General features: G+C 36.4%; 1 protein-coding gene across 1 annotated transcript in view; it reads left to right on the forward strand.

Annotated features, from left to right (window-relative positions):
• Positions 1-318: 318 nt before the first annotated feature.
• Positions 319-12,874, forward strand: part of L3MBTL4 (L3MBTL histone methyl-lysine binding protein 4) — a 231,022-nt gene continuing 218,466 nt past the window's right edge. The window contains exons 1-3 of the mRNA XM_017867900.1: positions 319-322; positions 2,661-2,746; positions 5,179-5,289. Of these exons, the coding sequence (XP_017723389.1) occupies positions 319-322; positions 2,661-2,746; positions 5,179-5,289 (201 nt within the window). The remainder of the gene's footprint in view (positions 323-2,660; positions 2,747-5,178; positions 5,290-12,874) is intronic.

Consider the following 12,874-nt stretch of genomic DNA (forward strand, 5'->3'; position numbering starts at 1 on the left):
TTCTCTGTGACTGTGTCTGAATAGCCACTGCATTCCATTCCGGGCAGCCTGGAGAAACCTCATCTCTTGAAGAAAAAAAAGTAAATGCAACTGCAGAAATACTTATTGAAACATAAGATATCTAGTATAGCTCGTGAAGGAAAGGACAGAAAGCAAAGGAAACCTAGGAGAGCTTAAAAATATTCAGCTTAAAACGTGTTTACAGAAATTAGATTTAAAAAACTAGTGATGAAAACAAATGTAAATTAATTTAAAAATCCATTTAGAAAGTGTTTAAAATAGATATATCTGGAACAAAATAATATAAAAGTAAAAACGATGGGTAAAATATTGTCAGCAAACACAAGTAGAAAATAATAGGATGGCAGTATAATTTTTAGTGAAAATAATTTGAGACAAAATACAGAAATGTATCCAAAAGGGAAAGGGAAATTTTCTGTATATTAAGAATAAATAGAAAGTACAACTCATGCCAAACATTTTCTGTACAGAATGATGTAACATCAAAATACAAAGCAAAAGTGCTCCATGATCTAGCAGTTTTACTCCTGGATGAATTCCAACATAAATGTATACTTCTTATCACTAAAAATAATATACTAGAATGTTCATAGCAACATTGTTAATAATAGCTCTCAATGGAAACCACCCAAATGATCACAATCAGTAGAATAGATAGATAAATTGTAAAATAATAACATAATGGAATGTTATTCAACAATGAAAATGAATGTTCTGAAGGCAATCATCTACCCGACCCTCACATTCAGAATGCTGAGCAAAATACATTCACCACCAGGAGCACGTGCTGTGTGATTCCATTGATGTAAAGGGAAAAACAGAAGAAAACAAATTTCTGTGGTTGGAAGCGAGGGTAGGGATTTCTCTTTGAGGAGGGCGGTGTGGTGCCTAAAAGGGAGGATGATAGGGAAGGGATCCTGAGGCTCTGGAAATGTCCTGGCTTAGATCTGTGTCTGGTTAGGCGTGTATGTTAGTTTTTAAAAAAATGTTCAGTCTATCCACTTGATTTGTGTACTCCTCTTTAAATATATTTTAGTAAAAGCATAAAACACAGGAAAATGATCAGAAATATGGGAGAATTATAGAAAAAATAGTTATTTTGGAGACTTTAGCATATTGCTTCAGACTTTCTGCTTAAAGAACAGATTTTTGAATAATATAGCTAGATTGTATTACTGCAAATGGTACCATACTTTAAAATATATATGTACTCTGTTTAAAAAAATTGTTGACTCTATTTTACACTAAAAAGAAATCCTCAAACCTCAAAAGCAGGAATTCTATATATCACGTGACAGTCTGAAACTGCAATGTGGTAAACTAGATATTAGTATTACTATTTTAAACAAATATGAAAATTACTTGGAATATCTCAAATATATATTTAAGGATTAAATCAAGGCAACACAGATTGCAATTTTAATTGGTTTTTAGAAAATAAAAAGTGAGAAGAATACATATTTTTTTAAAATGTGTCCCGCTGTCTAAACCTGAATTTAGTGGCAATAGTGGCAGATTCATTGTCTCTTATTTTTTTAAATGAAATAAATTATGTTTATAATTCAATTTGACAAAACAAATATAAAATAAACCAAAGAAAAGTAGGAGGGAGGTAGTAATAAGAGTAAAAGCAGTAAACAATATAATTAGAAAAGAAAAAAGAAGGAAAAAAGAGCTGATGATTAAATCTAACTACTTATTGCTTGGAAAGATAAATAAAACTATACGGCCGGGCGTGGTGGCTCAAGCCTGTAATCCCAGCACTTTGGGAGGCCGAGACGGGCGGATCACGAGGTCAGGAGATCGAGACCATCCTGGCTAACACGGTGAAACCCCGTCTCTACTAAAAAATACAAAAAACTAGCCGGGCGACGAGGCGGGCGCCTGTAGTCCCAGCTACTCGGGAGGCTGAGACAGGAGAATGGCGTGAACCCGGGAGGCGGAGCTTGCAGTGAGCTGAGATCCGGCCACTGCACTCCAGCCCGGGCGACAGAGCAAGACTCCGTCTCAAAAAAAAAAAAAAAAAAAAAACTATACAAAATAGAACTCTAGAAAATTTAATTAGGAATGACAGAACACAAACATAAAGAGGAACAAGAAGGAATTTTGAAATAAACAGAGTTCTTTATATCATGTTCAATATATATTTTTAATTGCAATTGTAGGAGATTGTAATTACAAAGATTTAATAATGAGACTAAAACTTTAATAGACATAGAATGATTAGAGAAATCTGAAAGATTTTCAGAGTCTTCTTTTTCCAATTCATGGTTTGAGGTCAGATGGTTGCTTGTAAGTTTTTTCAAACTTCTAAGGAGGCTTTTGTTGGAGCTTGGGAGTCAGAAACCTGGGTGTCACCTGGCTCTGCCAGGTACTCACATGGCCTTTGACCTTGGCCAACCCACTTAACCTTGTTGAGTGAATGAAAGTACCATTGAGGAAGTGCTTGAACGCAGGTATGCCTTAGCCTTCAAGAGGTTATGATTAAGTGAATTAATGTATCTGAAGTTCTTAGCATCAGGCCTGTTAAATGGTGAGCATTCAATTAACATTAGGTGTTATATCATACAATGTTTTGTAGTATATGGGAATCAGAATATCTATGAGTAATCTTTTGGTATTTATATATATATTTTCAGGTTATCCCAATCCAGAAAATTTTTCCTGGACAGAATACCTGGAAGCTACTCAAACCAATGCAGTTCCTGCCAAAGTTTTTAAAATGGTAAGTTCTGTATGGGTACAAACTCTCACCTTTAAACAATGTTTGTATTGAGTCATGCCTTCATTTGGCAGTTTAAAATTATTCTAATTTAAAATTATTCTAGTTTTTTTCTTTCTAAATTCAAGTAGTAATTTCATCACCAGTATGCTTTTCTTTTAGTTAAAAATACAAAGTAGGTGACTCATTTGCTATTGTCCCTATATACGGATGTAGATGATGGTTTCCTTCCTTGAAAAATGGTAAATCAGAGGTACAGTTGAAAACACCTCATCAGCTGCTGATGATCCGTTCCTTACATTTCTGGCGCTCTTAGTCTGTTGAGTGAGAACTCTGAATGTTCACAGTGTCACGCTCTCAGGGGCTGTTTGAATGTCTGCGATGCTATAACAAAATAGGTGAGATGCATAGCCTTTCTGTGGATAATTTTGTGTATTTTGAGGTAAACTTTTCTTTTAGCATTTGTTAGAATATTAATTTTTAAAGTTCAAATTTGTACTTACATATTTATTGTAGGATTGAACTAAATATAAATTAATTTCTAAAATAAAGTACATAGGTAGTACAGTTAAAGATATTTATTTCCTGAACCTAAACCAGTGGTCTTCAAACTCTATTTCCTTTCAGTTCTCTGTGCGTTTCAAGTTCCCCAACTCGTCTTTAATCAGAATTTTATATATTGGGCTTCTACATATGATTTCATTTACTGAAAGTTTTCTAGAGATCAAGAGGGGTTTGAAACAAAATGGTATTTCATTTTTTGAAAAAACTGATTGTAATTGACTGGGTTTGGGGGGAAATGTCCATACAATAAAATCAGGAAAGTGGAAGTGCTGGAGTACGAGGAAGAGTTTTAAGAAGAGCGAAGATTCAGCAAACAAAAATGCTTACTGTGCTTGACTTTTCCAAGAGGAAAATGACAAGAAAATAAAATTCTGAAAAGTAGCGAAGAAGGCAACTTTCAGGCTCTGTCCTGGGTTATTGTGGATTCAGCTCAGGGATGCATCTTAGGCATCTACAATGCTGAACTCTTCCACCTCTGTTGTTTAGGACAGTGACGTTGGGGAGAACAGAAAGAGTCTCAGGGGTGAAAGACCTAATTATAGTCAGTATACTCCATTTAGTAGATGTAATAATGCATCTTACAAAGAAAATGTGTTCTACAAAAGCTGAAGAGAAACACACCAGATATTGCAGAAAGATTTGACTGTTTCTTACTGACATATTAGTAGGGTTTTTTTCCTTTTGCCATTTCTAGACTTGAAAAATTCAAAACACTTTCATTTCCAGTAAAACCAGTTGAACACTTTTATGTGTAATAGTTTTCAAAGTGAAACTTTTTGCCAACCTGTAGAAACTATCAGAGTTGCTCTTGACTTTGATTTTTGAGAGTTGAATTTCCTTAGTTTCCATGATTTGGTTAAGTCCAGTGTCTTTTTTCTTCCTCTGTGATTATGACTGCTGGTGTGTCTGTGGTTATAGACTCTTGATTCCTAGCAATGTAAGACTTGACGTAAACCATCACACAGATCACCTGTCTCTTGTTACAGATGAAATGACAAAAGCATAGGTTATGACTTTAAAATGTATCATAGTATGATTTTAAAACAGTTTAACAGCTGAAATCACACAGCTTTTATCTAAGCATATTTTAGATTTATAAAGGATCATGTTTATCCTTTCTGAGTATTTATTAAATAATTTTGCCTTCTGTGCCATACACTTTGAAACTGGGCAATGAGGATAGTTAATAGTTTCTGAAATTATATGGTCAAAATCAGAAAGAAGGAAAAAATCTAAACCAATATAGAAACTGTAATAAGATGGTTTTTGAATTTTAGTGTAATCATTAACAAATTTATGATATAATCTGTCTTTGTCTTTTAGCTGTCTTTAAAACGGCCAAAAGTTATTTTTTCTCTCACAGGTTTTTGTGAATCAGATGAAATAATATGCATACAGTCCTATGTGCACTTAAAACTAAATTCTGGCCAGGCACGGTGGCTCACGCCTATAATCCCAGCACTTTGGGAGGCCAAGGTGGGCAGATCACCTGAGGTCAGGAGTTCAAGACCAGCCCGGCCAACATGGTGAAATCCTGTCGCTACTAATAATACAAAAATTAGCTGGGTGTGGTGGCGCATGCCTGTAATCCCAGCTACTCGGGAGGCTGAGGAAGGAGAATCGTTCGAACTCAGAAGGTGGAGGTTGCAGTGAGCTGAGATCGCACCACTGCACTCCAGCCTGGATAGCAAGAGTGGAACTCTGTCTCAAAAACAAACAAACAAACAACAACAAAAAAAACAAATAAAACCTAAATTCCAGTTGTATTAAAGATCGACTTACTAAAACTGAAACAATAGTATTTTAGAAAAAATTAGTAGGAGATCTGAATTACTGAATTTTGCATTTTTTTGTACTTATGACATTTACAGAGGTTGCCTCATGGTTTTCTGCCAAATATGAAACTTGAAGTTGTGGATAAACGGAACCCCAGGTTAATTCGTGTTGCTACGATTGTAGATGTTGATGACCAAAGAGTAAAGGTACATATTTTAAATTTACTATGTTATTATATCAGTATTTTTCCTACATTAGTATTTTTCCTCTACCCTCCCATTCTATGAACCTCCCTCATGTTTTAATTCATCTGCACAGTAGTTTTCTGGGGGGAAAAACATTCTGGATTTGACCTTAAAGATTGACCCTGGCCAAGATGGGACTAGAGAATCCCTAAAAAAGGAGAGGGTGTAACTCACACCTTACACTGGCGACAGAGGCTCTGATTTTTTGGTACAACAGAAGAATAAAACTCCAGCTGGCTTAATTTCTTGTCACAGGTCTTTGGATGGAGAGATTCCCAGCTTATGTGTATGTACAGGGGAAAATCTGTAGATGAGACGTGACTGATTTTGAGAGATATTCTAATACATTTCTGTTTGGATTTGGTGTTTTGACTCTTACTGTCAGTTCTTTTTTTAAGCTTCTTTTATTGGCATTATTCTATTTTCTTGAAATCATTGTCATTAAACAGCTTGCCAAGAACAATTAAATCTTTGTTTCCTGCTTTTCTTTGTCAAACAAAAAATTAAAAACAGTTTATTCACTGTAACTAAAAACAAAAGGAGGTCAGACTTCGAATTTAAGGATTTGATTTAAAATTATTTTTCTATTACTTATCTTTTTATTTTTCTTCATGAGAGCTGACAAGCATCTGTAGAATTTATTAATTTTCTAACAAACATATTACACTTCAAAAATTATTTTCATGCACATTATATTTTCTATTTCCATAATAATAAAAATTGAAGTCAACTAAATTTTAATACACGGCCACTATTTTAAAAGTTTAGGTTTGCTATTAATTTAAAGAAGAATTTTTTAAAACTTGCCCTGCTATTGCCTACATCTGAAAATAAATAATCCTGATTCAATTCTAATAGAGAACATTTAAACTCAAGTCATACATTTTAGTAAAATTTAGAGATGAGTGTCCGCGCTTGGCAATAGAATTGATCAAAGGAATTTTACACTGGAAAGTCCTTTACTCTTCTGTCATGAATGGACAACAACAAAAACTATTGCTTTAAATAATTATTTTCGGGAAAAACGTAACCGGCTTTTAACCATATACCTTTCTTTATTCAATATTTTAAGTTTAATTTTTGTAAACAACCTATTCTCTTCATTCTTATTCTATTTCTGTCATTTTACTCTTTTACTCTTATGGCATTTTTCACATGGAAATGACCTTTTGCATATCAACTAATTTGCTTGTTTAATTTCAGTGATATTTCTATATTAACCCTTCCCTCATTTTAAAGAAGTCTCAGTTCTTCAGTCCCCACAATGACTCACGCCTTAATCTCTAGCCCATTTTTGGGAGGCCGAGGCGGTGGATCACCTTGAGGTCAGGAGTTCCAGACCAAGCTGGCCAACACACTTGCCCCGCTGAACGACTCCCATCTCCATTTAAAAAATAAGAAATTAGCTGGGTATGGTGGCATACGCCAGCCCATTCCCACTCCCAAGGCAACGGTAACCCAGCCCTGCCTTGGCCGAGGCCTGAGGGCAGGAAATTGCTTTTGAAGCCCAGGAGGCAGAGGTTGCAGTAAGCCGCCAGATCATGCCACTGCATCTCAGCCCTGGGCGCGACTACGAAGCTGGACTCCATCCAAAAAAAAAAAAGAAAAAGAACAAAAAAAACAATATACCCTACTATATATTTATAACTTATATACTATATAGTATTGCATTTCTAAGATAAGCTCAATCTTAATAGCACATCAAATCTGACTTAGATTTTTAGTTGACAGACTATTTTCTTATTGTTCATAAGATATTTACTGTAGCATCGATTGATCATTTGTTGCCAGTTTATGAGCAAGCAATTGAAGTTTTCCTGCTCTCGGCTTTGCCCAGTACATTCCTCTATTCTTCAATTAATGTGTTGATCATATTGTTCTGTTATTCTCTAATTTTCTTTTTAAAGTCAATATTTTTCAAAGGCAATCTTGATCCCAGCACATAATAGATGCTTATTGTACGTGTGAGTGAATTAAGGAGGGTGTGGAGGAGTGAATGGCACTGAATGTACTTTGGCACTCTGACTGTTATCTGAGTATGCACAAATGATTGTGTTGGTCAACAAGCACTCTTCTCTTGTTTTCAGTTATTTTCATAACTACTCTTCTCTTGGCCATCTGGAGTAGTAATGTATTGGAAAATGCCCTCAGACAAGACTGATCTGGGTTCAAATTCCAGCACTGATTTATTTGACTGTGTGGTAACTTGTGAAGTTACTCAACATATTTGAACTTTCCTTATCTGTAAAGTGATGGCATCAACCATACCTACCTCACAGGCTTGTTGTGAAAATTCAGTGAGGTCGTGTATGGAAAATTCCTGAAACTCTACCTGGCTCTTTATATTATAGGTACTTTAGCAGTAGCTGCTGCTGTAATTAGTTGGCGCAAGTACCCTGTGCTGCCCTCCCTGGGTGTACTTATTTTCTGTATAAGGGACCTCATGGAAGCAATTGTCATCAGTAGATGGACAAAGAACAAGCCTACCCTTGTTGGTTCAAAAAGCAGGAAATTTGATTGGAATTATGTGGGGGATGTTAATGGGAGCAGATGTTACTGTGCTGCATGCCTGTGTTTGATGGTGAGAGCTGAATCAGCCTGTTCTAACTTCAACAACTACATTTTCAACAATGCCTGTGGTGGTGATGGCACTTAGTCTTTGTCAGACACCATTCTAAGGGCTTTACATTCGTTAATTGTATCCTCCTGCATCCATGTGAAATAAGGTCCATTATATAGATGAAGAAACTGAAGCCCACAGAGGTTAAATAACTGGTTCAAGGTCACAAGATAGTACATTTGGGAACAGGGCTTTAAACCCCAGCTTTCAAACAGATGTTTTCAACTCTAGAGCTTATAGCATTCCTACTCTTCCTACTCTTGTGTTCTAATTTTTATCCTAAATAACTCACTTCCTAGTGGGAGAGCAGATGTGTAGGATGAGGAGTTGTGACTGCCCACAACCCCACTCACTTTGTCACTTGTGTCCAAGTCCACATTGCCTGTCCTGCCTGGAGGGTCCTGTGTGGTACTGGCAGTTCTAGACAGAGCACGACAGATCCACTAAAGATGACTTGATTTCCTTCTGCCACTCCCCGAATATGTGGTTGGCCTTGTGTATTTTATTAGTTCTATTTTTATTATACCTTTTTTGAGATACAATTCACATACCTTAAAATTCAATGGTCTTGAGTATATTCACAAAGTTGTGCAACCATCACCACTAAGTTTAAATATTTTCATCACCCCAGAAAGCAACCTTGTACCCATTAGCAGCCACTCCTCATTCTACCCTCCTTCTACCCAACCAAACCCCTGGTAGTCACCAATCTATTTCCCATAGTGTCTATGGATTTGTCTAGTCTCGGCAATTAATATAAACAGAATACTATAATATGTGATCTTTTGATTGGCTTCTTTCACCTGGTATAATGTTTTCAAGGTTCATCCATATGGCAGTAAGTATCAGTACTTCATTCCTTTTATTTCTGAATAATATCCGTTGTATGGATATACCACATTTTGTTTATCTCCTTCTCAGTTGATAGACATTTGGGTTGTTTATTTTGGGCTATTTTGATTACTGCTGGGATAAACATTTACATATGTTTTTGTGTGAACATATATTTTCATTTCTTTTGGATATATACCTAGGAGTGGAATTGCTGGGTCATATGGTAACTCTATATTTAAGATTTTGAGGAAAAGCCAAAATGTTTTCTGAAGTGGCTGTACTGTTTTACTTTCCCATTAGCATTATATGAGGACTCCAATTTCTCCACATCTTCACCACCACTTGTTACTGTCTGATTTTTGTTTTGGTTTGGTTTTTTGTTTGTTTGTTTGTTTTTGCTAGTTTAGTGGGCCTTATGGACTTCGGGTCTAAAGAAATCAGGATTATTATTATTTATATGTGCTCACTAATAGTATCCCGGCTAAGAGAATTGGGATGAAATAACTTGCCTAGTGTTTGTAATAGTAGAAGTGGTAACAGTAGTGGATGTAGTGGTGCAAGTATCAGAAGTAATAGAAGCAGTAATAGTAGAGTGGGCCCTTAGCAAGTATGTTATGTATCATATTTTTGGCTTCGCATCAACTCTTTTAAGTAGACGTTATTTTTGCTGTGTGGTTGACATGGAGAACTTAAGCAATCTGATGAAGATTTCAAGGATATCCATGTTTCTAATCCGAAACCAGTATTCTGTATGTTTTAGCAATTGCCCTGTAGCTGCAATAAGCCATTGGAATTAGAGACCATACCTGGTCAGTGCTGGGGGATAGGACCATGAGCAGCCTCATCCAAGATCCTCTACTCGCTCACCCTCATAAATCCACTTAAACTAGTCAGGCCAGATTTTCTGATTTTCATACTGAAAATACTCATTTGGTGATGTGTGGTTCATTGGCAGGTGAGTGGTGAAGTTTTTCTTGCCATGGCAGGGTTTTAAGATGCTAGTTTATTAATTATGATAGTTGCTCTCTAATAAATATTTATGATGTACTCGGTGTATCTTGTTCAATTTATAGCCAGCTATTATGTTTAATAGTTATTCTTTTGTTTGATTGTACAGTGTGTGCTGTTATATCTGCAAGCCCATTACTGTCACCTTGTTAGAAAATGCACATTAAATTACAGTAGATGGATGGATGCTTTTAGGAAGTTTAGCCATTTTTTGTGGGAAAAAGTATTCTACAAATAAATGTAAAGGAAGGACTTAAAACAGAGTAATATTTGATAAATATTTGCCCTGTGGGAAGTGCAGCTAAGCTGTGAAATGAATTATAAATGAATTTCAAATTGATGTTTTAAGAAGTTCTACTGAATCATTAATAAATTGAGTCCTTCAACAAGTCTTTTCCTATTTAATGCATTAACTGGACATATTTGTGGCATTTCACAATGAAATTAGAGCATCATGACCAAGAGGAATTGTTATGGCTATCTAATTATATGACTAGAAACTATTTTGGATTTTACCAATAAGACCAATAAGTTCAAAAGCTCTTGTCTGAGAAAAACCTGCAGGAGTATTAATGCAAAGCAAAAGTCCAGATATGAGTCAGTGATGTTCACTTTACTAAGGGTCACCTGTGCTTCCAGAAAGAAGCCACCTGACCTCTATCTAACTGACATGCATTTTTTTTTTTTTCAGACAGGGTCTCGTTCTGTTGCCTAGGCTGAAGTTTGGTGGCACGATCATGGCCTGCCGCAGCCTTGACCTCCATGGGCTCACACAATTCTTACACCTCAGCCTCCCTAGTAGCTGACTACAGTGTGCGCCATCACACCTCGCTAAGTTTTGTGATTTGTTTTTCTTTGCAGAGATGGGGTTTTGCCATGTTGCCCAGGCTGCTCTTGAACTCCTGAGCTCAAGTGATCCACCTGCCTCGGCCTCCCAAAGTTCTGGGATTATAGGCATGAGACATCGCACCTGGCCTGGGATGCATTTTTAACAAGGGCTTTGAAATATGAGGATAGAACAAGATACCAACATTGAAAACAACTGTCCTTTGATCTAAGCTTATAATTAATGGTCATCACAGTGTCACAGTGATTGATAGCTGTCTTCATCTGGGAAGGAGACTGGGACAATTTCAGAAGTGTTATGACCCATCAATGAGAAGATAATTTCTTGAGTAGGTAAAACTATAAATTAGTGTCAGCCATGAATTGCAGAAAAGTTGAAGCAGGGAGAGTGCTCAGCCAGGTGAACGTGCCTCAGTGAATTCCAGGTAAAACGAAGAACAGCAGTGACAGCACTAGAGCTGGCTCGCTCAAACCCCTATGCTGCTGTGCCCTGCTTCCCATTTTCTTACTCTTTTATTCTTCACAGCAACCCAGTAAAGTAGCACATGTGAGGAAATAGGCACAGAAAGCTTGAGGGACTTGGCCAAGGCTGCACAGCTTATAAGTGGTAGAGCCAGGTGGGAACCAGTCAGCCTGGTTCTTCAGCCTGAGCTGTTAAACCAGGTGGCAGTGCCTTTTCTGTAAGGAGCCAGAGAGTAAATATTTCAGGCTTTGTGGTCCATGAGGTCTCTGCGGTAACTGCTCAACTCCACTGTCCATCACAAAAACAGCCAGAGACAATATATAAACAAATAAATGACTCTGAAATTTGCATCCCACATAGTTTTCACATGTCATGAAATAATCTTCTCTTGACTTTTTCCCCAGCCATTTAGAAATGTCAACACCATTTTTCGCTCATGGGACGCACAAAAACAGGTGGTAATAGGGGTCTTTTTGGCCTGTGGGCTGTAATCTGCCAACCCCTGTCTTAAGACATACTGTATTGGTTAGACTATTAGATGAGTTTATTTAGTTGTTACCTTTAGTATAAGTAGTTTTGTATCCTTGTATTATTTTTTCCAATATTTTATTTTTGGACCAAATCACATCTATATGTAATTTTCAGTCTAGTTTTAGATAAATTTTATTTATTTAAATTTTTTAGATTACTACATCTGTAGTAACTTGTTAAAGTAGTAATAGGAAACTAGAACAACTACGTTCTGGAAATACATTAATCTTGTATAAAAATCTACTCATCCTCTTCTCAAAGAAAACTCTCCTTTCCCTGAGTCCATCATCCTTTCTTATATCACAAGAATAGTCTAAAATTTAAATTTATTTAAACTTTATTTAAAAGTCTAGTTCTTTAACATAACATCTGTATGCAGAAGTACAGTATACAGAGAGAAGAATTTACAGTATAGTGTGTGCACCAGTAATTTCTAACAGAGCCTTAAAACAGAAACACAGTCTTTCCATAACCTATGATTAGCAAGATCTTAATCAACAGTAACAGTTGCAGCAAAAACTGGTTACAAACCATCCATAGAAACAGGTATTTAGCTATTAAGTAACAAAGAGGTAGAAGAAATGCGGGCTACCATGTCATCAACAGCTTCTAGATTTAAAAGAAATATATATTTTTTCTCCTATCAATCGATAACCCTCTATTTATTCGGTTTTCAGTGTGAAAGTAGCCAAGCCCCTGAAAGGATGTATAGTCTCTCACTATATTTGTATTCTCCGAGAACTGTAGCAGGGATTTACCTTTCATATTTTTATTAAAGTCAGTGTACCAAGAATGGAAACACGTGCCACCGAAACACGTGGCCTTGGAGATGAATTGGAGCCTACGCTAGGACTCCTTGGATAACTTCCCCACCCTGTGCCCATCTTACCAGCCTGACCTGTGAGATCTAATGAGATCCTGACATGATTGTTTGGCTAGAGCCATCAGCTTAGTGATGAGCTAGATAGAATAGAAATAGAATGTTTCACAGTTCTTTATGTACAACACTGTGCAGAAACTTCTTAAATAAAAGATGATGATGTAGCACTAGTTGTTCTTAACTCTTCTTTTTTAGGGATATGCATTTCTTGGAGTGTCTGAGGGATGCCACAGATAGCTCCCATGCAAAATGCACATATACTTGTACACAAATACAGGATTATATTTGTGTTTCAAGGGTTAATGGGCCTTTGAGTAAGGACCTCATTTTAGACCAACAGTTCTTGATAAAGCAGGCTCTTCGT

This window comes from Rhinopithecus bieti, unplaced genomic scaffold (genome assembly GCF_001698545.2).
Source record: "Rhinopithecus bieti isolate Rb0 unplaced genomic scaffold, ASM169854v2 scaffold_3856, whole genome shotgun sequence".
Classification (NCBI taxonomy): domain Eukaryota; kingdom Metazoa; phylum Chordata; class Mammalia; order Primates; family Cercopithecidae; genus Rhinopithecus; species Rhinopithecus bieti.